The following is a 23,260-nucleotide window of genomic DNA, read 5'->3' on the forward strand; positions in this document are numbered from 1 at the left end:
GCTGACTGTATAGTTACTCATGCAAATACACATTTATGTGTATTTCTGTACATATCTGTGTGTGTGTGTCACTATGACTGTGAGTCTATATTGGTAACAGTTCAGCTCCAGAGGCCTCATTCTGGCCTTCCCTCTTATTTATAATGCCTTTCTCTGACAGAAACCTAGCTCTCATTAGCTACAATATATGTATGTACTTGTTCAACCCTAATATACAAGTAGCTTCAGAACCGTTGGCCTCCTGTGGATTCCAGGCTATGCCCTACAAAAAACATATTTACCACCTAAAATACAGTGCTTGTATACAGTTCTTTTAGTCTTTAGCTTTTCAGTATCGTGTCATAACATTTTTTTCAAAGATATTTAGGTCCTTAGATTCAAAATTACATTAGTTCTTTTCTTTCCCATTCTCTTCATTGTGATTTTGTGCTTCGTTGGTGTAACAGGTTCATCTGTTATGGTCTACATTCTGTCCTCCCCCACATATCCTGGTTAATTTGTAAATTTACATACATTAAAATTCAGTCTTTCTGGCATACAGTTCTGTGGGTTTCAACAAATGTCTTGTATCCGCCACCACAATACTATACAGAACATTTCAGTCACCCCCAAGATTCCCCTGTGCTGGCCTTTTATAGGTAACCACCCCCCTTCCCCACAACTCCTGGCTACCACTGATCTGATCTGATCTGATCTGATCTGTTCTCTGCCCTTTTAGTTTTTGCTTTTCCAGAGTCATGTAAACGGGATCACAGTTCGACCTCTCGCTTCGCAAAGTGCGGTTAAGTTTCACTCATCTTGTGTGAATCAGCACTTCCTTCTCTTTTATTGCTGAGCAGTAGTAGTGCACTGTGTGGATATACCACTGTTCATTCATTTGCCCATTTGGGTTATTTCTAGTTTAGGGTGATTAGACTCTTTTAAACATTTGGGTACAGATTTTTGTGTGAGCGTAAGCTTTTATTCTCTAGAGTGTTACATGCCGTATTAGTCTGTTTTCATGCTGCTGATAAAGATATACCCGAGACTGGGCATTTTACAAAAGAAAGAGGTTTATTGGACTTACAGTTCCACGTGGCTGGGGAGGCCTCACAATCATGGCAAAAGGTAAAAGGCACATCTCATATGGTGGCAGACGAGAGCTTGTGCAGGGAAACTCCCCCTTATAAAACCATCAGATCTCATGAGACTTACTCAGTATTACAAGAAAAGCACAGGAAAGTCTTGCCCCCATGATTCAATTACCTCCCACTGGGTCCCTCCCATGATATGTGGGAATTCAAGATGAGATTTGGGTGGGGACACAGCCAAACCATATATGCCTAGGGACAGGATTGCTGGGTGTGCAATAGAGAATTTGTCTGGCCTTTGTCCTAGTTCCTGGGAAGTGCCCTCTAAATCCTTGGCATTCCTCAAGTGTTAGGAGTTATTTATGGTGGGCCTTGCTAGTGTATGCTAATGAGATGACTCAGGATCGGGGCTGGCTACACCAGAAATGCTGTGGGTGTCATTAGACAGTTGGAGCTCTGAACCATGTGATAGCCCAGTTCAACTCATTGCCAATGATTGTTATGCCTACATAAGGAAGTTCCAGTAAAAAATCTGGACACCTGCCGGGCACAGTGGCTCACGCCTGTAATCCCAGCACTTTGGGAGGCCGAGGAAGGCAGATTACCTGAGGTCGGGAGTTCGAGACCAGCCTGACCAACATGGAGAAACCCAATCTTTACTAAAAATACAAAATTAGCCAGGCGTGGTGGCGCATGCCTGTAATCCCAACTACTTGGGAGACTGAGGCAGAAGAATCACTTGAACCCGGGAGGTGGAGGTTGCCGTGAACCAAGATTGTGCCATCGCACTCCAGCCTGGGCAAAAAGAGTGAAACTCCGTCTCAAAACTGGACACTAAAGCTTGAGTGAGTTTCCCTGGTTGACAGTACTCTGTATTTATATATATATATTATATATATATGTTATATTTATATATATATGTTATATTTATATATATATATATATATATATATATATAGCAGTGTGCCTGGAGAGTAAGTTGTCCTGAAGTCAAGGGGCCTTCACATTTGGGACTCTCCCAGGCCTCACCCTATGTATCTCTCCCTTTAGTTGGCTTTATTTGTAACCTTTTGTCATAATGAAACTCTGATCATAAGTGCATTTCTGAGTTCTGTGAGTTGTTCTAGTCAATTATTAAACATGAGTAGGATAGCAAATACGCCCAAATTTGTAATCAGCTGGTCAGAAGTGAGGGTGGCCTCAGGATCCCGGAACTTGGAACTTGTGTCTGGAATGAGGGCAGTCTTGTGGAAGACTTTGCCCATAACCTGTACAGTTTGGCCTAACTCCGGGTGGTTGGTGTCGGCGCTCATTGCACTGAGTCATATGGTAAGTAGAGTCTTTACTGAGACGCTGCCCAGCCTCCACAGTGACACACCATTCTGCGTTCCCATCAGTAGCACATGAGAGTTCCAGTGGCATCTCACAAATATTTGGCACTGCCAGAAGTTTTTTAGCCATTCTTTTTGGTTTTTCTTCTAACCAACTGAGCTAACCAGCCATTTTTTAGCCATTCTAATAGGTGTGTAATGGTATTTGTTTTGCTAATATTTTGCCAGAACTTTTCCGTCTATATTCAGAGCGATCCTGGTCTGAAATTTTCTGTCTTCATCTGATTTGGTGTCAGAGTAATGCTGACCTCATAAAATGAGTGTTCTATTTTCTGGAAAAGAGGGTGTAGAATTGGTGGTATTTATTTATTATTACTATTTTTTTTTTATCTCGGCTCACTGGAACCTCCACCTCCCAGGTTGAAGCGATTCTCCTGTCTCGGCCTTCCGAGTAGCTGGGATTACAGGCACCTGCCACCACGCGCAGCTAATTTTTGTATTTTTAGTAGAGACAAGGTTTTACCATGTTGGCCAGGCTGGTCTCAAACTCCTGACCTCATGTGATCCACCCACCTTCGCCTCCCAAATTGCTGGGATTACAGGCATTAGCCACCCTGCCTGGCCTTATTCTTTAATGTTTAGTAGAATTCACCAGTGTAACCAACTAGGAGGAAACTTTTTTCTTTTCTTTTTTTTTTTTTTTTGAGACAGAGTTTCACTCTTGTTGCCCAGGCTGGAGTGCAATACTGCGATCTCAGCTCACTGCAACCTCCGCCTCCTGGGTTTAAATGATTCTTCTGCCTCAGCCTCCTGAGTAGCTGGGATTACAGGCGTGTGCCACCACACCTAGCTCATTTTTTTTATTTTTAGTAGAAATGGGGTTTCACCATGTTAGCCAGGCTGGTCTTGAACTCCTGACCTGGTGATCTGCCCACCTCAGCCTCCCAAAGTGCTGGGATTACAGCCGTGAGCCACCGTGCCTGGCCAGGAAACTTCTTTTTCTTAGGTGTGGTGTGGTTGGTATTTACCTTGCTTGGTGTGCTCTGATTTTTTTTTCTTTTTCTTTTCTTTTTTTTTTTTTTTTTTTGAGACAGAGTTTCGCTCTGTTGCCCAGGCTGGAGTGCAGTGGCATGATCTCGACTCACTGCAACCTCTGCCTCCCGGGTTCAAGTGATTCTCCTGCCTCACCCTCCTGAGTAGCTGGGATTACAGGCGCGCACCACCACACCCAGCTAATTTTTGTATTTTTAGTAGAGACAGGGTTTCACCAGGTTGGTCAGGCTGGTCTTGAACTCCTGACTTTGTGATCCACCTGCCTCAGCCTCCCAAAGTGCTGGGATTACAGGCATGAGCCACTGGGCCCAGCCTTGATTTTTTTTTTTTTTTCTTTTGAGACAGAGTCCCGCTCTGTCACCTGGGCTGGAGTGCAGTGGCTCGATCTCAGCTCACTACAACCTCCATCTCCAAGGTTCACACAATTCTTGTGTCTCAGCCTCCCTAGTAGCTGGGATTACAGGCGTGCACCACCATGCGTAGCTAATGTTTGTGTTTTTAGTAGAGATAGGGTTTCTCCATGTTTTCCAGGCTGGTTTCAAGCTCCTGGCCTCAAGTGATCTGCTTGCCTCGGCCTCCTAAAGTGCTGGGATTACAGGTGTGAGCTAGCATGCCTAGCCTTTTTTTTTTTTTTTTTTTTTGAGACAAGGTCTTGCTCTGTCACCCAGGCTGGAGAGCAGTGGCATGATCACAGCTTACTGCAGCCTCAACCCTCTTGGGCTCAAGCAATCCTCCCACCTCAGCCTCCTGAGTAGCTGGGACTACAAGCCACACACCATGTCCAGCTAATTTTTTTTTTCAGAGGGGGTCTCACTGCATTGCCCAGGCTGGTCTTGAACTCCTAAGTTTAAGCTATCCTCCCACCTCAGCCAACCAAAGTGCTGGGGTTACAGGTGTGACCCACCTCACCTAGCTTTGCTTGATGTTCTCTGAGTTTCTTGTATCTGTGGTTTTGTGTCTGTCATTAGTTTTGGAAAACTCTAAGCCATTATCTCTTCGAATATTTCTTCTGCCCATTATCTTTCTCTTCTCCTTCTAGGATTCTAGTTGTGCATATTTTACACAGATACTGTCCCACACAGCTTTTGTATATTACGTTCTGGGTTGATTTTGTTTTCCCTTCATTTTTTTCTGTTGTGTTTCAGTTAAGGTAATTTTTGTTAACTTATCTTCAAGTTTTACTGATTTTCTTTTCAGCAGTTTAGAGCCTACTGATTAGCCAACTGAAGGCATTCATCATCTCTGTTATGGCATTTTTCATGTCTTACATTTCTATTAATATTTAATTATAGGTTCCATCGATTTGCTGTAATCACCCATATGATCTTGCATAGTATCCACCATTTTTCTTGACATAGTAAACATAATTTTTTTTTTTTTTTTTGAGAGAGTCTCGCTCTGTCACCCAGGCTGGAGTGCAGTGGTGCAATCTCGGCTCACTGCAACCTCCACCTCCAAGGTTCAAGCGATTCTCCTGCCTCAGCCTCCTGAGTAGCTGGGACTACAGGTGTGCACCACCACGCCTGGCTGATTTTTGTATTTTTAGTAGAGACGGGGTTTCGCCATGTTGACCAGGCTGGTCTCGAACTCATGACCTCAGGCAATCCTCCCACCTTGGCCTCTCAAAACAATAATTATTTAAAATTCTCTCTCACTTCCAAAATCTCTGTTATCTGAGTCTGGTTCTGATGAATGTTTCATGTCTTCAGAATGTTTTCTTCTTGGCTTTTCATATGACTCTGTATATTTTGTTAATAGCAACACATCTCACATAGGACAAGATACTTTGGTGAATAGTTTTTACACCTGAAAGTAAGGAGGCCTTTCCTGCTGCTAAGACCTTTGTTGGCAGAGGTTGAATTAATATATTATGGCTGGTGGAAAAGTAATTGTGGTTTTCACATTTTTTAATGGCAAGAACCAAAATTACTTTTATGCCAATCTAATAGTAGTTAGGAGTTGTGCTTGGTTCAAGATTGGATTTGCTATGATTATCCTTAGTGGTCTCGAGTTCCTGTGATGATACCTTGTATTTCTGATTGGTGTTGGATACCAGAGCACTGTGTTTCTGACCCTGAGTTTCCAGGCTCAGAAGCTTTGTGCTGGGTCTCCAAGAGGGTCTCTCTCTGTGCTTCCGTTGCTCTGCTGTCCTCCTCCTGGAAATACTCTGCTGTTTCCTGAAGTGTAACGGGGGCTGGGGAGGGGCTGGCGTTCTTGGATTAGGTTGCAGTTTTAGGCACTGTGTCCCTAGGTTTGGGAGGGTCTCTGTTTACTTGCCCCTTCCCAGCTAATTGTGGGCCCAGTGATATTTCTGCCCCCTCCTCTGGGATGGGGCTTTTCTTCCATAGTCCCTTCTCTCTGCTGCAGTGACTTTTCACCAGTGTCCAGACGGCAACAGTATTTGTGCTCCTTTTCCCTCATAGGGTGCTTTTGTTCTGTGAGATGAGAGAAAGGGTATGGTAAGTTCCTTTACCCATGCCCAAGGCCGCTGTATACTCCCCTGGGTGTGTGTCACAGCTGACACTTCTTAGGGCTCTTTACAGTATTTTCTGAGCCCCTGGTAGAGATTGTAAAGAAAAAGCCTGCAAGATAGGGCGACTCCCCTAGTTTCTGCAGGCCCCCGGGTCTTAACACTCCTGCACCCCATATTCTGCCTTCACCAATCATCACTTTTAGCTAGCCTATTCTTTCCAGTGTCTGTTTACAACAACCCTACAAAACTAGTGCTAATGTCTTCTCTCCCCTTGCAGGCAACTGCCCCTCTCCATTTGGTGCCATTTGGTTACTCTGCAACCTCAGCTTTCCAATGGATTCGAAAAAATGTCCTAATTTATAGTTCATCTGGCTCGTTTGCATTGTAAGAGTAGAAGAAATGCTCCTTCTACCCCTACATCCCGGAGTGGAAGCTGGAAGTGCTGTGATTTAAAAATGTATATATGTAAAATACACATTTTATTGAATGTAAAACATGAGTGTAATTAATCCTAAAACCAGAATTCAGAAAATGAGCCATTTTTAATTTTTTTATCTAATTTTTTTAATGTTTGAATTATAAAGGTGATAAGATTAGAAAAATTTGGGAAATAGAAAACCCCAAGAGCTATTTTCTTTTTTGCATATTCATTTGAATTTTTATGTGGTAATATTTTTAGATTTCTCCTCATTCTGCCTCTCATTCTCACATCTACCAATACATGCCTTCATAGTCTAGATTTATAGAAGTTTTAGAACTCTGCTTAGGGATGCTTAAGAGCAAATGGTAAGATTAGCCACAGTGTAGTTTGGGGCATCAGTAGTATGGGCTGCTCTCTTTCTAAAATCCTTTTCTCTGGCTGGCATGTTGACTGGGAGTCTCCCTTCCATTCCTGCTCTGCAGACCCTGCTGGCCAGAGTCCTTGCCCGAGACCTTCAGGTCAGTCAGTGTCTCCTGGTGTGCATTTGGGAAAGGCTGCTGCATAGGCTCACCTCCCACTGGGTTTCATTTGACCTAGTGAGCCCGTAGCAACTCGATTTGGCTTAATTGGCCACCCCTAATCCTGTAGCTGTCATACTACTCAATGTAATGACTAGCAGGGACAACTTTTTCATCATCTTTAGTTAAACTCCAGTTACTCATTTGGAAAATGGTTTCCCCAAATGTGTATCATTCTTGACAGTTTTTCACATTTGTTTCCCTGGTCCTAAAGCAAGATTATAAAAATCAAATAGAACCTGTGTGAGGTCCCTTGTTTGCACAATGAGGAGAGGACACACTTCATCTGGAGGTTGCGTGGCTGGGGCAGCATCCTACAGCTCAGCATAAGAGGCAGGCTCAACCAACTGCCCAGGGAAGAGCGCTTCTTACTAAACAAACATATTCAACAGTTGGGGCTCTCAGAAAAGAATGTGACTTGTTTTAAATGTAAATAAGGGATCTTCCATAAGGTTATTCCTAGGCCAAGCAAAAGGAGGTTCCCTAAAGCACAATAGAAAAAGTGTTCTTTACTAATTGCTGTTAAGATGACAGATGGGGCCGGGCGTGGTGTCTCACACCTGTAAATCCCAGCACTTGGGGAGGCCAAGGCAGGCAGATCACTTGAGGTCAGGTGTTCAAGACCAGTCTGGCCAACATGGCAAAACCCCGTCTCTACTAAAAACACAAAAGCCAGGCGTGGTGGCCGACGCCTGTAATCCCAGCATCCTGGGAGGCTGAGGCACAAGAATTGCTTGAACCTGGGAGGCAGAGGTTGCAGTGAGCCGAGATTGCACCACTGCACTCCAGCCAGGGTGACACAGCAGGACTCTTGTCTCAAAAAAGAAAAAAAAAAAAAGACAGATGGAAACTTGCAATCAAAAAGAAAATGATGCACTTAGGGAGGCCGAGGTGGGAGGGTGGATCATCTGAGGTCAGGAGTTCGAGACCAGCCTGGCCAACATGGTGAAACCCCGTTTCTACTAATAATAAAAAAATGAGCTGGGTGTGGTGGTGGGCGCCTGTAATCCCAGCTGCTTGGGAGATTGAGGCAGGAAAATCGATTGAACCTGGGAGGCAGAGGTTGTGGTGAGCCAAGATCACGTCACTGCACTCCGGCCTGGGTGACAGAATGAAACTCCATCTCAAAAGAAGGAAAGGAAATGATGCACACTGACAGCAACGGGGCGGGTGTGGGGGGAATGCTCAGTTATGCAGCTTGTCAGTACAGATAGTTGTTTCTGATAATTTGGTAACTTGGGTAAATTTCTATGATGTTCAAATGATTTTACTGTACCTAGTGGTTCCCTTCTGTCTTGCTGTGTGCTGCTCCTTCAGAAAGAGGTGTTCCTTTTGATCTAAGTAATACTATATTTTAGGGAATTTTTTCAAGTGTAACACTTATTAATCAAAATGTTCCTTTTCTGTCATTCCCTGCTTCAGTAAACCCCTTGAAATATGTCCTTCTTTCAAAACTTCACCTTTTTTTTCTCAATTGTTCATTTGGTTCTATATAAAGTCATGCCAAGGACTGAATGAATTTAGGGAATTAGGAGTTGAAGATTTTTGAAACTATGTAAAATTAATTGTAAAGGCCTTCCTTACTGGTAGGCAGGAGAACAGTGCAGTGTATTGACAAGGTTGACTCGTTTGGAAGGTCAGTTCCCTCCCTTCAGATGCAGGTGTCGTAAGTGACTTCCCTCCCCCACATTGTCCTTTTTGTCTCTATCTCCTTTTACTCACTTATCAGCAGTCCTTGGGAGGCTTTCCACCACAGCTCATCTGATGATTTCCTTACTTTCTTCTAGCTTGAAACTCAAAGAGGCTAAGCGAAAGGGGAAAGCTTGGTTAGATGCAGAGTTCTAAGAATGAAGTAGTTGGGAGATTTGATGACCACCGCTTAGTCCTTGGCAGGTCCGGGTCCTCTTTTCTTTTAGGATTATAACACCGCTCCCTCTCCTCGCAGTTCAGCTAATGAAGAGAACATGTATAAGGCTAAATACCTCTCTTCTGGGGTAAAATAATGTTACAGCAGCATTTAGCAAATCTTCTTTTTAAATGTTCCAAGCTTCCAAACTTAACGTCCATCTCAGGATTTTATTTTCCAGTTCTGAAGAAATCTGCACAAATTTAAACAGTAAATAACTTCCTTTCCTTTAAATAAAAAGACAAATGACTAGTGGTTTTTAAATTGCCGGGTTTTATTAAGATAATTGGCAAAATTTCAACATACACCTTACCTGAACGAACACTTTTAATAAAATATGAAGAATCACTCATGACTACAACTGAACTTAAAAGTGAGATGTAGAGCAGATTTGTAAATTGATAAATTTATTTGGTAAGAAATAATTCACTTCATTCGCTTCACTCCATAGAGAATTCTTTGCAGAGAAATGTTATGAACAAGAGAACAAAGCCTGTCTCTCATCAAAGAGCACCTAGAGTAAGAGTTTACAATGATGTATCTGTATTATCTAATTCATCAAAGTTTATTTCCTTTTCAAAAACAACTGCTGTGTCAGTCTGGAGTTCCCTGTCCTATTTCATGTTTTCTAATTATTACAATAAATAGTCTTCAAAATAGAAGATAAAATGCTGCTTTAAGAAGTAACAGTTATTTTTCAACACCATACCATTTGTCTGGAAAATCATTGTGTTATAATACCGGTGGTATCTTACTTTGTTTTGCAAGAGACATTAAACTATTTGCAGATCAGAATAGAAGGGTGGGCATTTGTCCTTTAACATCACGTGATTTTCAAAGGTGAAAAAAATTTCTTTTGCTAACTTACGATTCAAAGAAAAATGGTCTCAAATAATTAAAGTGTGGACAAAACTGTAGTATTCCCTTTTATAGCCTTGCTTAGGTAAGAATGTTCACTGAGTGAATAAATTAGGTTTAAAAATTAAAACAATAATTTAGATCATTTTCCCACAAAGCCTTATCAAGGATTTGATGGGGAAGGAAGTACTTGAACCACAGCAGTTTTATCTGTAAACACTGAACTTGGCCATGCATCATTTTCATCTGCCCACTGGATGTTGCACTTCTCACTGGCACAGTGTTTCAACAGTGGAGTGTGGTTGTCATGAAAATGCAGTATTGACACTATACCACTATAAATGTGGTCAAAATTAGACTCAGTGTTGACATTGACATTGTTGCCATTGTCCTTGGAAAAGGTGTTACTTTCAAGGAGCCTCCTAAATGCAACAGTAACTTTAATCAATAATTCAAGGACAATGGATGGCACTTCTAGGTAAAGAAAAGGTATATACATATGTGTTTCTACCCATCCTCTTTAGTACAGACCTAAATGGGATTAATAGCCCCAGTGTGTGTTGCTGTAATGTTGCCTAACCTCATGTCCCTCAAAAGTACACATCTAGAAAGTGAACAAAGGAAACCTTTAAATTAGGGACTGACTCCCTTTGAAACTCACAGTGAATGTACAAGGAGTTGTTTGTAATGACTTCAGTTGGTGACCTGAAGTTTGTTTCCCTAACCAATACTACACTCTTGTTTGGATTTATTTTACTATTTCCTATTCTAACTCGTTTAGCAGGCAAACAGATTGATGCAGACCATGTTAAATTGAAAAACGGATACTGCCACTCTTTAAGGATTGAGTGTAGAACTTTCACCACCACTAAATTACACAATGAATAAAAATACAAAACACATAATTCACAGACTATACCTCAGCATTAACAGTTTATAGATATTATATAGATACTTTTATATCTGTCTAATATTTTTACAATCACCAGGTACACCATCATTAAATACAAGTTACAGAAATATGTAGATACCATTAGTTAGAGGGTTACTTATTGCTTACGTCAGCAAGCAGCAAATAAGGGCACAGGATTTGAACTGAAGGGAACTACTTCCTATCACCAGTGGCGTTAAGAGAGAACACTGCATTTCACAAAGCACTGCTTTTATCTAGTTTATAGAACCAAGAGCAGTATATATCAGACCAATAACCACTATTTTAGTATGTATTATAGAATTTTAAAGGATTTACCTTACAAATGGTACCTAACTACTCTATAAATACGCATGTTGTGAACAAATGAATAGTTGCTATTTTTCACAATATTGGTTTATAACGACCACACTAGAACTACTTTGCTTATTTTGTAGAGAGCTTATGGCATGAGAAATGAGTTAACACTGCTGTGTAGTCGGACCTACAAAATCCAGACCCTTAAAGATGGGGTCTGTGTTTGTCCCAGTTTTATCCAGCCATTTTTTTCCCCACTGAGAAAGCCTAGCATGTGTAGTAACTTTTTCCCTTTACCTTCTTTATTCTGATCAAAAACATTACCAATAGACAACAACAGAAATTTTAAAAAGCTTTTTTTTTTTAACCTCGCTAAGCACTTTGGACTATATAATGTGTACCAATAGTCTGCTGCCTTTGTTTTCTTGTTTTCTTAGATAATTTGATTTGAAACTGACACTGCACCTGATGGGTTAACAAGATCTAGGCTTCAGAAAGTGACAGATATGAGTGAGGACCATGTGTGGGGCAAAGCCTCAGAATGATGAAAAGGTTCCAGCGCTATAGTTGTTGGGGCCATGTTGACTCCTTTTCAACCATTTGTCACAGACGTGAGAAGAAGAAATGACTTCAAAATCAAGAGAAAACAAATACTGAAAGTCTCTACTTACATCCAAATTTTAAAAAATAAAATCTGTAGATTAACAATCTGATCATTGCTAAAGTGAAGCTGTTTTTGTCTATTTGATATAGCTATACTGGTACCCAAAATATGCCAGTCATCTGTGTCTTTAAAATTCAGAGATTTTAGTCCTCTGTTATGGGCCTGGGGAACGTGTACTATCCTATAAACACATGATTAGGCAGGGGACACTTCTTAGTGAGAGCACTCACCCTTGTTAGTGAGCACTCCAGAGGGGCCACCCATAGGCATTGGCCGGGCTGGTCTGCGGTTGACTAGGGGAGGGTAACACCAAGACATTCGTGACTCTTAGAGAATCAGAGGCTGCTTCACTGAATGAATGAATCTGATAGTTTGTTGTCTTTAGTTGACAACATGCTTCTAACTTGAAACTGCAGAAATAGCAAAAAGCAGACAGTTTCAGAATATCAAATATAACTAAATATTGAAATGAAAAGCACACGTCCTGTCTCTGCAGTCTGAAGCTACATGTAAGCAGGACACTGATGTGTCTTCCAATTACAACTAAACAGACCTGGCTGTCAGTAATCTGCATTCTCAGTGGCCTCTGGGCTCACTTTAGGCAATACTTTCAGCCTCCTTCATTCCAATTACTTCACTACCTTGGGGGAAATAATTTTAGAGAAGATAAAAGTAGCATTTTTCATTCTCTAAAATCACTTTGTATTTTATAGTAGTACATGCCTTTGCTGTCTGAACTAAAAAAAGACAAAACATAGAAATGCTTTTGATTTTCTTTGTAAATGGTATTTTGACTCTATAGTGTATTTGTACCTGACATCATCTCCGTTAAAGCAGTTTTATTCCTGAGATGAGGGTACAGTGGAAAACACATTAGCATCATAGATTAAAACCAGTTGACAGCGGTCTCCTAAAATGCTAAATAATAAAAATTCCACCAAAAGCACCATAACAGGTTATGAAACTCCCAAATAACTACAGCCCTAGGAAATATTTTTTAATTAAAAAAAGTTCACAATCTTTTATGTTACAGGAAAAAAATCCGTAAATCTTTCTGACTATAAACCGCCTCACAAGTCTGAGAATATGACACTTTTACACTGATTTACCACTTTCATTGTTATCAGTTAAAATCCATATGGCTTTTAGTCTTTTACCTACCCAAAAAGGTGAGGGGGCAGGGGGTTCCTTCATAGTGCCCAGGATTTTGAGGGACATTTCCCAACCAAATGTAATTCAGCATTAAATTTTCCACAGATAAATTAGGCACATCAGACCAGATTTCAACTGCATTGAGATTTCAACACTGTATCTCCTGACAAATAACTAACTTGAAAGCTTCCACTAGTGACTGAAGGGATGGTGGGAAGGGGGTTGTGTATCTAGTGACATGAAGGATGGTGGGAAGGGGGTTGTGTATTGGTGTCGAGACACATCACAGGGACCAGCTGTGTAATTTTGCAAGTGAAACTGCCAATACTTCTTTTTAGATTGAAAACACTGTACTTTGAGTTTCCTAGAGATCTATTTACATTTAAGAATTGAGCCATCCATGGATTCATAATGAAGCACATATGTTTTAGAAATGTCTACCTTGTTTCTACTCTGATAGTGGTATTTTTATTGGGGGAGAGCTAGCTAACCTACTTGAAAGAAAAATTATTCTATTTTATAGCTCCAAGGAAGATCTGGGCATGGAATATCATGAGTCTTTCTGAGCTTCCTCATGTTTTCACTGTACCCTTTCCAACTATTTTGCCTCCATGGCAGAGAACTTCTTATCCTATTTCTCTTCCCACTTCCAGTAAGTGAGGACAGGCTAGTGCCTATTTTGTGGGAAGGCTCTTGAGCAGAGAGAAATGAATAAAACTTTGGATTAAACCTGAATCTGTGCCACTTCTTTGAGTAGTGGTGGCGTAAATGAGACAATCTAGAAACTCTGTTTCCCGGGGATTTGAACTGTTCATTTTCCAACCCTGAACAGACAGGAGACAAGCTCTGCATTCTGTATATCTGCTCCCCTGTTGAACCCAAATTGAAAGCAGTGGGAAACTCTCCAGCACCACTCCATTCAGGCAATGATGACTGAACTGATTTTTTCTCCATCATTAACTCATTAATAAGATTTGCTTTCTTTGGTGCACCAGGACCAAACATCTCAACTGGTAGCAAAAACTGGGCACTGTGAGGTTTGCTTGCTTCTATTTGTGTGAGATCTAGGTAGCCTGGGTCTTCCAGCACGTTGATTTGGGACCCTGGGCTCAGGCTAGTTCTATCAGTGAATGAATCCACACGCCCATCATAGCCTAGGTCGGCTGGTGCTGAGCACTGGTGCTGAGGCCAAGGGCGTTTGCACTCTCCATGATTCTCCTTATCATCCCCACCATCTTCTTGCCCTCCTTGAAAAGAGTTCTCTGTCCAATCTGATTCCTCACTAACATTTACAGCTTTGTTCATGTCCCTCAGGAATACCACAATAACCGTGATGTTATCACTTGACCCAGCATCACGAGCTGATGCCACTAATTTGTGGGCAACCATGCTGCTGTCTCCGTTATTCTCTTTCAGGTGGTCGGACACAACTTTCACTGCCTCATCAGGGTTCACGGTGTCATAGAAGCCATCACAGGCCAGAATGAGGTAGTCTTCGGTCCCATCCAGAACAGTGGAGGCAGAATCTGCATCCCCACAGATATATGGCTTATGTTCAGCATCTCCTGCGGGAAGCAGAGTGTAGGGGCATCATTAGCCTTTGTTTTACCTTGCATGCTAAGAACGTTTATGACCAATGCCATGACTCTGATCACAGCTTACTGGATTGTGAACTGACTTGACTGGAAAGAATTTATAAAATAGTTTTTGACAAAATACTTAAATTCTCTGGTAATCAGATCTGCTTACTCCTTACTCCCAGTTAAATAATTGCTAGTTACTGGGCATAAGTCCTTACCTAGCTTAGACTCTGAATCTGCACCTCTGGCTACGATTTAGGCTTAGCTGAGTGTAACAACAATGTCAGATCTAAAAGTTTGTTGCTGTACTGAAAAATTCAGTACACTGTGTAGGAAGACATGGTTGATTCAGTAGATCTGTTCTTTTGCAGGTGGTTTTGATTTAATTGAAATTTGAAAACAAGTCCACATTGAAAGAAGCAAACCAAAGCTCTGATCATTCTCTTCATTAAATAATTTTTGTTCTATTCTTGTTTAGAAATCAATAAATAGCTTCATGCTGCGAGCACGAAGGAAGGTTTGAGTTACACGAGATTTTATAAATCAAGTCTAACTCCCTTAAGCCAGGAGGAGTTATGTGGCTGACCCAAGGCCTCACACATGGGAGCTGAATGCAGTTTTCTTGATTCCCAACCCACTTGGGCTTTCTATTTTTTAGTGGTGCTTTACCTGTAACTTCTAGACAACAGACAAAATGTATGGCCATTTTTCTCTTCTATTTAGAGACTGCCATATTCTTCATATGGCTCTGCTCATCGCCCCACTTCTGTCTTTATTGTTATTGTGCATTTCCCCACTTATTAACAACTGTGAGAACCCAAGGTCTTTCTGAGCCTTTCTCTCTTCCTTTTCTTGCTTAGCTTCGTCCTCTCACAGAATGACATCTGAGCTGGTCCTGAAGGGTAAGTTAGTTATCACCAGGCAGAGAAGTTGCCTCAATTGAGGGAACAGGATAAGCAAAGGCAGAGGCAACTGTTAGGGAGTAATGTACAGTTGGAGAGTAGGGTGCTTGGGGTAGGAGCGAGACTGCAGACCTTGGGACCACACTAAACTAGGTTTCTATCACCAGACTACTGAGATAATTGATCATTTAGGGCTTTCAGATCCAGCGCACTTCCAAATCCATTCATTGTTTACATTGATTACATTCCTTTAGGTACCTTGTGAGAGTGCAGCAAAAGGGTCCTTAGCCTATGAGGTAACCAAATAGCTTATGACTACAACAAGGGACTCTCAATTCACTTTTTTATTTTTATTTTTATTTTTATTTTTTGTCGCCCAGGCTGGAGTGCAGTGGCACAATCTCGGGTCACTGCAGCCTCTGCCTCCCAGGTTCCAGCAATTCTCCTGCCTCAGCCTCCAGAGTAGCTGGGATTACAGGCGTACGCCACCACACCTAGCTAATTTTTATATTTTTATTAGAGACGGGGTTTCACCATATTGGCCAGGCTGGCGTCGAACTCCTGACCTCTGATAATCTGCCTGTGTCGGCCTCCCAAAGTGCTGGGATAACAGGCATGAGCCACCGCATCTGGCCTCTCATTCACTTCTTTACAAAAAAATAAAAACAAAACCACACACAGGGTACTGAGCAATAATTCCTAGAGTAGGGTATCATAAATCATCATTACATAGTATTATAAAAACAAGAAATAAACTCCAGATATTTACAAAGGGCTTTACTGTATAGCAGTGGCATATTGCTTAGTGGTTAAGGACACCAGCACTAGTGTCAGACTGCCTGGGTCCAAATCCTAGCTCTTCTACTTGTCACCTACACAACTCTCATCAATTGCTATCCTTTCCATTGCACTAAAACTGAACTTTTTGACTCAGGGAATATTAAAATGAAGATAAACTCACTTGAATAATCTGACTATATATTCATTATTTCTAGTATCTGTTATAGGTTCTCTTTGACACAAGAAAGTTGGCCAGGCGCAGTGGCTCATGCCTGTAATCCCAGCACTTTGGGAGGCCAAGGCGGGAGGATACTTGAGGTCGGGAGTACGAAGCCAGCCTGGCCATCATGGTGAAACCTTGTCTCTACTAAAAATACAAAAATTAGCCGGGCCTGGTGGCGTGCATGCGAAGTCCCAGCTACTCAAGAGGCTGAGGCAGGAGAATTGTTTGAACCCAGGAGGCAGAGGTTGCAGTGAGCCCAGATTGCGCCACTGCACTCCAGCCTGGATGACAGAGGGAGACTCTGTCTCAAATAAAAAAAAGTTTCTTTCCAACATTTTACATCCCTGTTTAATCCTCAAATAGGCTAGAAAGCTCATTAGGAACCCTATGGATAACTCTGCTAGAACCAATGTGGGCACATGCCCTGTCTAGCAGGTTGCATGATTAGATACACAGAGCAACAAATAATTAATATAATTACCTGAGTTAGTATATCTATTAGGTAAGAAATTAGTCTTCGACATTATAAATGTTCATTTCACTCCTTCCATTCACAAACACACCCTCTCATCTTACTCATATCTAGGCTCTTCTCCATTCATTCATTCATTATTTCTTTTTTTTTTTTTTTTTGAGACAGAGTCTCGCTCTGTCGCCCAGACTGGAGTGCAGTGGTGTGATCTCAGCTCATTGCAACCTCCACCTCCCGGATTCAAGCAATTCTCCTGCCTCAGCCTCCCAAGTAGCTGGGATTACAGGCACGCACCACAATGCCCAGCTAATTTTTGTGTTTTTAGTAGAGACAGGGTTTCACCTTGTTGGTCAGGCTGGTCTTGAACTCCTGACCTTGTGATCTACCCACCTGGGCCTCTCAAAGTGCTGGGATTCTAGGCGTGAGCCACCGCGCCCAGCCCTCATTCATTATTTCTTACAGGAGTCAAAACCATCTTTCCCAAGCATGCTTTTGATTTAATCAACTTCACTTATATGCTAAGGTGCCTCCATAGCCTGTTAGAGCTCATTAAAACTCAATCTATTTAAGCAGAAAATGCAAAAATTTAAAAGATATTTAAAAATAAATAAATAAAATCCAATATGGGATTCAGTGTCCTTCACCAATTTACTAAAGTTCCTATCCCCTACTCTACCTGACTATATGATTATCATCATTATTATTTTTTGAATTCTGCCTCTAAAAATAAATGTGATCTGAGTCACACTGTTCCCAAAAATCTTGTTTTAGTGCTTCAATTAAAAGACTGCTGCAACTGTTAGTTTGGAACAGAACATACAAAGATTTGTACAGAGAAAATGCTGCCAAAGTTCTGGCTTTTCACCTGCTCTACTGTTGGGTGTCAAATTCATGACATTTCGCCCCCAAATTTGGTAGGAGGGCATGAATATCCATTTCATGGTAGAAATGGCAACATCCTTTTGTCTTCAACCTCTTCTCTCCATATGTTAGGAAACATATCATGCCTCTGTCAACTTTGGATCATAAATCTGAAGGGCTCATGGGGAGAAACTGTTGAAAACCTTTTCATTTTTATAAGTATCATTTCTTTCCTGAGTAGGGCTGAACTCTGCCCAGGAGTCCTTTTTCTTGTCCTTTTGCAGCCCCCTATTTTATTCCATGTGGTTTCCAATTCTTTCTCAAATTCTTCAACTCCCTCATCCACTTAAGCTACTGGATTTTGGTAAATGGCCTAATTTCCTACTTCAAAGACAAGTTGATCAGGCTTGAATTTTCTCAATTCCCCTCCCACCCTTGCCACACATGCACTGTTTGTTTAATCTGTAGAGATTCTCCCATATCAGCTACCATTTTCTCAGGGTAAGCAGTGTCCTTTTCCCATCCTAACAGTGAGCCTGTGCTGCTGGTCCTGTCTCCCTAGGACTCTGGCTTCTCTACTCTCTCGTCTTCAATTTCTCCTCTACTTGCTCTCTTCCTTGTCCTACAAACATGCTCAAATCTAAAATCTCCTCATCCTAAAAATAGAAACAATAAAAAGGAACCCTTTCCTGAATCAGCTTTTGCCTTAAGCCACCACACTATTTCCTTTCTCCCCTTCACCATCAAACTGCCCAAGAAACTAAATCTACACTTGCTCCTTTATGTTACTGCCTATTTCCAGTGCCAGATTGTTTGTTGATTAGTAGGTTTTCCCACCTACCAATCCATATCATCAGTTGATACCCTCCTCCATATCCCTTTTTAGCTCTCCTCATCTCTGTAACAAACTGTATGAATGTCTCCCAGCCAGGCTCTTTCTACTCTAGCCCAGCTTCCATACAATATCTTTATAAATACAAATCTGACCCTGTGGCCCCTCTGCGTACTCACCTGGTAAAGTCCAGACTACTTAGCCTCGCACATAAGGCCCTTTGCAATCTGGCACCAACACTGCTAATCTCTTACCACTCCCATCTCTGCTCTAACCTCCTGTACTTGTTGCTTTTCCTAAAACATGCCATGCCCTTTCAAACCCCTGTGTATTTATATTTCCCTCTACCTGTGTAGGGATTTCCTTCCCAGCACATTATCCTCCACATTCAACTCAAAAGTCACTCTATGTATGAAGTCTCCCTTATCCACTCTTAGATTGTTTATTTTTTATTATTAAAATAGAGATGAGGTATCACTATATTGCCCAGGTTGGTCTCAAAATCCTGGGCTCAAGCATTCCTCCCCGCTTGGTCTTCCACAGTGCTGGCTGCCATACCCAGCCTTTTCTCTGAGATTGTCACTTATTAAGGGACATTCTTCCCTGCTTTGGTTTTCCCTTTTAGAAGAAGAGGCTGGTATTCTCTATTAAGTTAGTTCTGTAACAAGCATTAAAGATGATCCTCAATCCTCTGACAAAGGGCAGATCAGGAGAAATAGGTGTTTGGTTTGAGTTGTCAACCTAATTCACTGGCCATTCAAGCACTCATATAATGATCATTAAAGTAAATTGGTTCCACAGATAGTATAGTCCTCTGGTTCGGTGATTTTCAGTCAAGGGTAGCATTTGATGGGTAGTGGGTCCTGCTAAACCTACAATGTGCATGATAAAGACTTTTCCCCACCAATAATAATAATAATAATTCCATATAAGGGTATATTTTAGAAATGAGACATTTCCCCTTTTTGGCCTTATTCTAGAGTTCCTAATAATTCCCTCCAGTCTAAGGTCAAGCCAACTCTCAATTTTTCAGGAGGTATTTGTAGACTCTTTTAGCTCTCTATTTCTCTTTCAGCTTTCTACTCATATTTGGGCCACTTCACAGCTTGCTAGCACCTTCCCAAAGAGTGGGACGAACTCAAATCAGTGGTGAAAGCTAAATCCTTTCAGATTTTCTTCATGTTCTGGAATTTTTTGGTAATTGTTAACTAAATTTTGAGACTAGATGTGAATTCCAACCATGTCTAATTACTTCATTTCTTTAGGGAAGCAGAGATTAAAAACTGCAGTATACATGTAATGTACATATCACCCATATAGATATACATATTGATTTATTCTTTTTTAAAAAAACAGGAAGTGAAGCTAAGCCATGAAGCCTATAAAATAATAAACCCAGGGCCCAAAGTGAGACAAAGACAGAAATAGCTTAATTCTTTGAACTTATACCCTTGTATTTTGTCCAGCCAACTTAGCTGTTTAATCTCTACATTTTAGACCGAGTTTCATTGACTTTCCCTTCTTTTGAAAAATTTAAGTCCCAGGGATATAGGGTTCTTTGAAACTCCAGGGTTATCTGACAGGTGACTGTATTCCACATACAGAAAGTAGTTTTCATATAAAAAGCACAATGCTTTTCCTATCAACTTATTCTGTTATTTATGTCATTTTAAAATTCATGGAAATAATTTAGAGGCATAAACAAAATGAATGTGGATAAAATACGGAGAAAGGCTTCCATTCTCTGGAAAATACTGATTTGACCCAAAATGCAATGAAATGAGAAACACTATGATTTTTTGTTTTTGTTTTAAGACAGGATCTCACTTCCTTGGCCCAGGCTGGAGTGCAGTGGCACAATCTTGGCTCACTGCAGCCTCAAACTCCTGGACTCAAGCAATCCTTCTGCCTCAGCCTCCTGTGTACTAGGACTACAGGCACAAGCCACTACGCCCAGCCTTTTTTTTTTTTTTTTTTGAGACGGAGTCTCGCTCTGTCGCCCAGCCTGGAGCGCAGTGGCGCGATCTTGACTCACTGCAACCTCCACCTCCCAGATTCAAGTGATTCTCCTGCCTCAACCTCCCAAGTAGCTGGGACTACAGACGTGTGCCACAACACTGAGCTAATTTTTTATATTTTTAGTAGAGACGGGGATTCATCGTGTTAGCCAGGATGGTCTCCATCTCCTGACCTCATGATCTGCCCACCTCGGCCTCCCAAAGTGCTGGGATTACAGGCGTGACCCACTGCGCCCGGCCTTTGTTTTTTTTATTTTTTGTTTTTTTAAGAGATGAAGTCTTACTATGTTGCCCAGGCTGGTCTTTAACTCCTGGGCTCAAACCCTCTTCAGCCTCCCAAAGTGCTAGGATTACAGGCGTGAGCCACTGTGCCTGCCCCAACCACTGTGGTTTGAAGCAGATTTGTGTACTGATTAAAGGCTTCCATAAAATTTTAAATGTATAGAAACTAGAAAATTCTGCATTTCTTGATATGGTTCTCTTTTTTTTTTTTTGAGACAGTCTCACACTGTCACCCAGGCTGGCATGCAGTGGCGCGATCTCCACTAGCTGCAACCTCTGCTTCCCAGGTTCAAGCAATATTCCTGCCTCAGCCTCCCAAGTAGCTGGGATTACAGGCGCCCGCCACCACGCCTGGCTAATTTTTTGTATTTTTAATAGAGATGGGGTTTCACTATGTTGGCCAGGCTGGTCTTGAACTCCTGACCTCGTGATACACCCGCCTCGGCCTCCCAAAGTGTTGGGATTACAGGCATGAGCCACTGAGCCTGGCAGTTCTCTTTCAATAATGGAATTTAAGTATATAAATGTACAGGTTTAACTAAATCAAACAATTAAAAGAGACGTTATCCAATTATTATTTTAAAGAATAATAAGCATTCTGGTAACATAAATTATCATCTCAGGTTCCCTGTATCAGAGTTGATACAGGAGAATGAGCTAGAAGAGGACAGTTTGGAGAAACAAAAATTTGTTTTTCCTACCAATAGCTCTGGAAACCGACAGACTTCCATTCACCCTCCAGGCACCAAACCAGACTACGCAACCTCCAAGGGCCTCAATTCTCTGCTTTTCATCCTAAACAGCAACGCAATAAAAAGAAGCAAATAACTGGATTCAGGATTTATTCATTTACTTTAACAGTAAACAACAGATATAATACTCATCAGCTCATGAAAAGGTTCTCTTTGTTTCTCCATTGGAGGGTGGGCACAGTTGCTGATGTGATAGCAATAATTGTAATAATTAAGTTAATCCTGGCCGGGCGCGGTGGCTCACACCTGTAATCCCAGCACTTTGGGAGGCCGAAGCAGGCAGATCACCTGAAGTCAGGAGTTCAAGACCAGCCTGGCCAACATGGTGAAACCCCGTCTCTACTAAAAATACAAAAATTAGCTGGGCGTGGTGGCACATGCCTGTAATCCCAGCTACTCGGGAGGCTGAGGCAGGAGAATCGCTTGAACCCAGGAGGCGGAGGTTGCAGTGAGCCAAGATCACACCATTGCACTCCAGCCTGGGCAACAGAGCGAAACTCCATCTCAAAAAAAAAAAAGTAAGTGAATCCTAATCAATAACTAGAAAATCTAAACTAATAACTAGAGCATGGGCTTTATTAAAACAGACCATACTTACCTCTCTGTCTGGTTTGTGTGGCTTCATTAGTTCAACAGCTTGGCCCTTTCTCACAAGCATGACCTGGGAATCACCCACCCAGGCCACATGTAGCATGTTGCCTCTGATGAAAGTCACCACTCCTGTGGTCCCACATCTTAAGCTCTGAAAACAGTTTAAATAAAACTAGACTCAGTGAAAAGAAATAGATACTACATTCTTATTGAGAAGCAATTTATAATTAATCTAAGCTTTTCAGCTGGGAGCTATACTATTAATAATGGAATTTCACACATATATAATAATTCATTGTCTCAATGCATTTGTATATGCATGTATGTATTTATGTGTATATACACACATAAGTCCACCTGATCTGTGATATGCAGGGCGAGGATGATTATTAATTCCACTTTAAATATAGATAAGAAAACTATGGCAGGTTATGTGACTTGCCCAAGGGCAGGTAACTATTAGTATATAAGACAGAATTGAAACTCTTTTTCCTCCCAGTCAAGCACCAAATCCTCTATACCAATCCTCAGAGTAAAAATTTCTATATTCTGCTCTCCATTTCATTACTGACATCGTATTTGTTCAGTGGGAGAGTCCTAGCTGTATAAAATGATATATAAAACATCTGATTGGTACACAACAAATGCTCTAATCTCTGAAAATTAAGCTAAGGGGCCAAGAGACAGCTTACGTTCCCTGGAGTACTAAGATGCTTATACCTTTAAAAAAAATATCCTTCCTACAGTATTTTTAGGGGCCTTTGCTTTTGGAACATTGCATAAAGAACTAACAGCCTGGAATTTCACTGCAGTAGCTACCACTGTACTTAAAGCTCTTGGTCCTACTATACGAAAATGACATCCCCATTTGACATGAGTCACCACCAAATGAGCATGACTTTCTGTTACTAAGGACCTGGCCTAAATTAGAACCAATGCGTCACGGGTGGTAAAAGGTCTCTTGTATCCAATGAGAAAAACAACTTCTCATTTTCCCTATATAGGGAAAGTTTGTTATAAATCCTCACCCACCAATAAAATGTCTTCCCACACAGAATGTTCAAAAACTCAGCCCCCTAGAACACATGATAAACACACTTCAGTGCATATGCCCTGGAGAGAACAGGAGGCAGGGCTGCTTCACAACAGGAATAGCTGTTTTCTTCCCAGCAGTTAGCAGCACATGGAAGCATAAGAAGGAGAAAAGGGGCGCTGAGACAAACCTAAATTATT

The 23,260-nt window shown here is 41.4% G+C and overlaps 2 protein-coding genes across 16 annotated transcripts in view; one reads left to right on the plus strand and one right to left on the minus strand.

The window, feature by feature from the left end:
- Positions 1 to 11,631, plus strand: part of TRIM37 (tripartite motif containing 37) — a 124,057-nt gene extending 112,426 nt beyond the window's left edge. For 7 of the 15 annotated variants that reach the window (XM_019026605.4, XM_019026606.4, XM_019026608.4 and 4 more), the window contains one exon: positions 11,356 to 11,631. In XM_019026605.4, the coding sequence (XP_018882150.1) occupies positions 11,356 to 11,359 (4 nt within the window). In that variant the 3' untranslated portion in view covers positions 11,360 to 11,631. Of the gene's footprint in view, positions 1 to 6,204; positions 7,786 to 11,355 lie in introns of those variants that run through there. The other 8 variants (XM_055386739.2, XM_055386750.2, XM_055386748.2 and 5 more) reach the window with 7 other exon arrangements.
- PPM1E (protein phosphatase, Mg2+/Mn2+ dependent 1E) overlaps positions 9,087 to 23,260 on the minus strand; it is a 219,213-nt gene continuing 205,039 nt past the window's right edge. The window contains exons 5-7 of the mRNA XM_004041263.5: positions 22,035 to 22,178; positions 21,386 to 21,479; positions 9,087 to 14,299 (exon numbers count right to left, since the gene is read on the minus strand). Of these exons, the coding sequence (XP_004041311.4) occupies positions 13,242 to 14,299; positions 21,386 to 21,479; positions 22,035 to 22,178 (1,296 nt within the window). The 3' untranslated portion in view covers positions 9,087 to 13,241. The remainder of the gene's footprint in view (positions 14,300 to 21,385; positions 21,480 to 22,034; positions 22,179 to 23,260) is intronic.

The sequence above is a fragment of the Gorilla gorilla genome, chromosome 4 (assembly GCF_029281585.2).
Source record: "Gorilla gorilla gorilla isolate KB3781 chromosome 4, NHGRI_mGorGor1-v2.1_pri, whole genome shotgun sequence".
NCBI classification, from domain to species: Eukaryota; Metazoa; Chordata; class Mammalia; order Primates; family Hominidae; genus Gorilla; species Gorilla gorilla.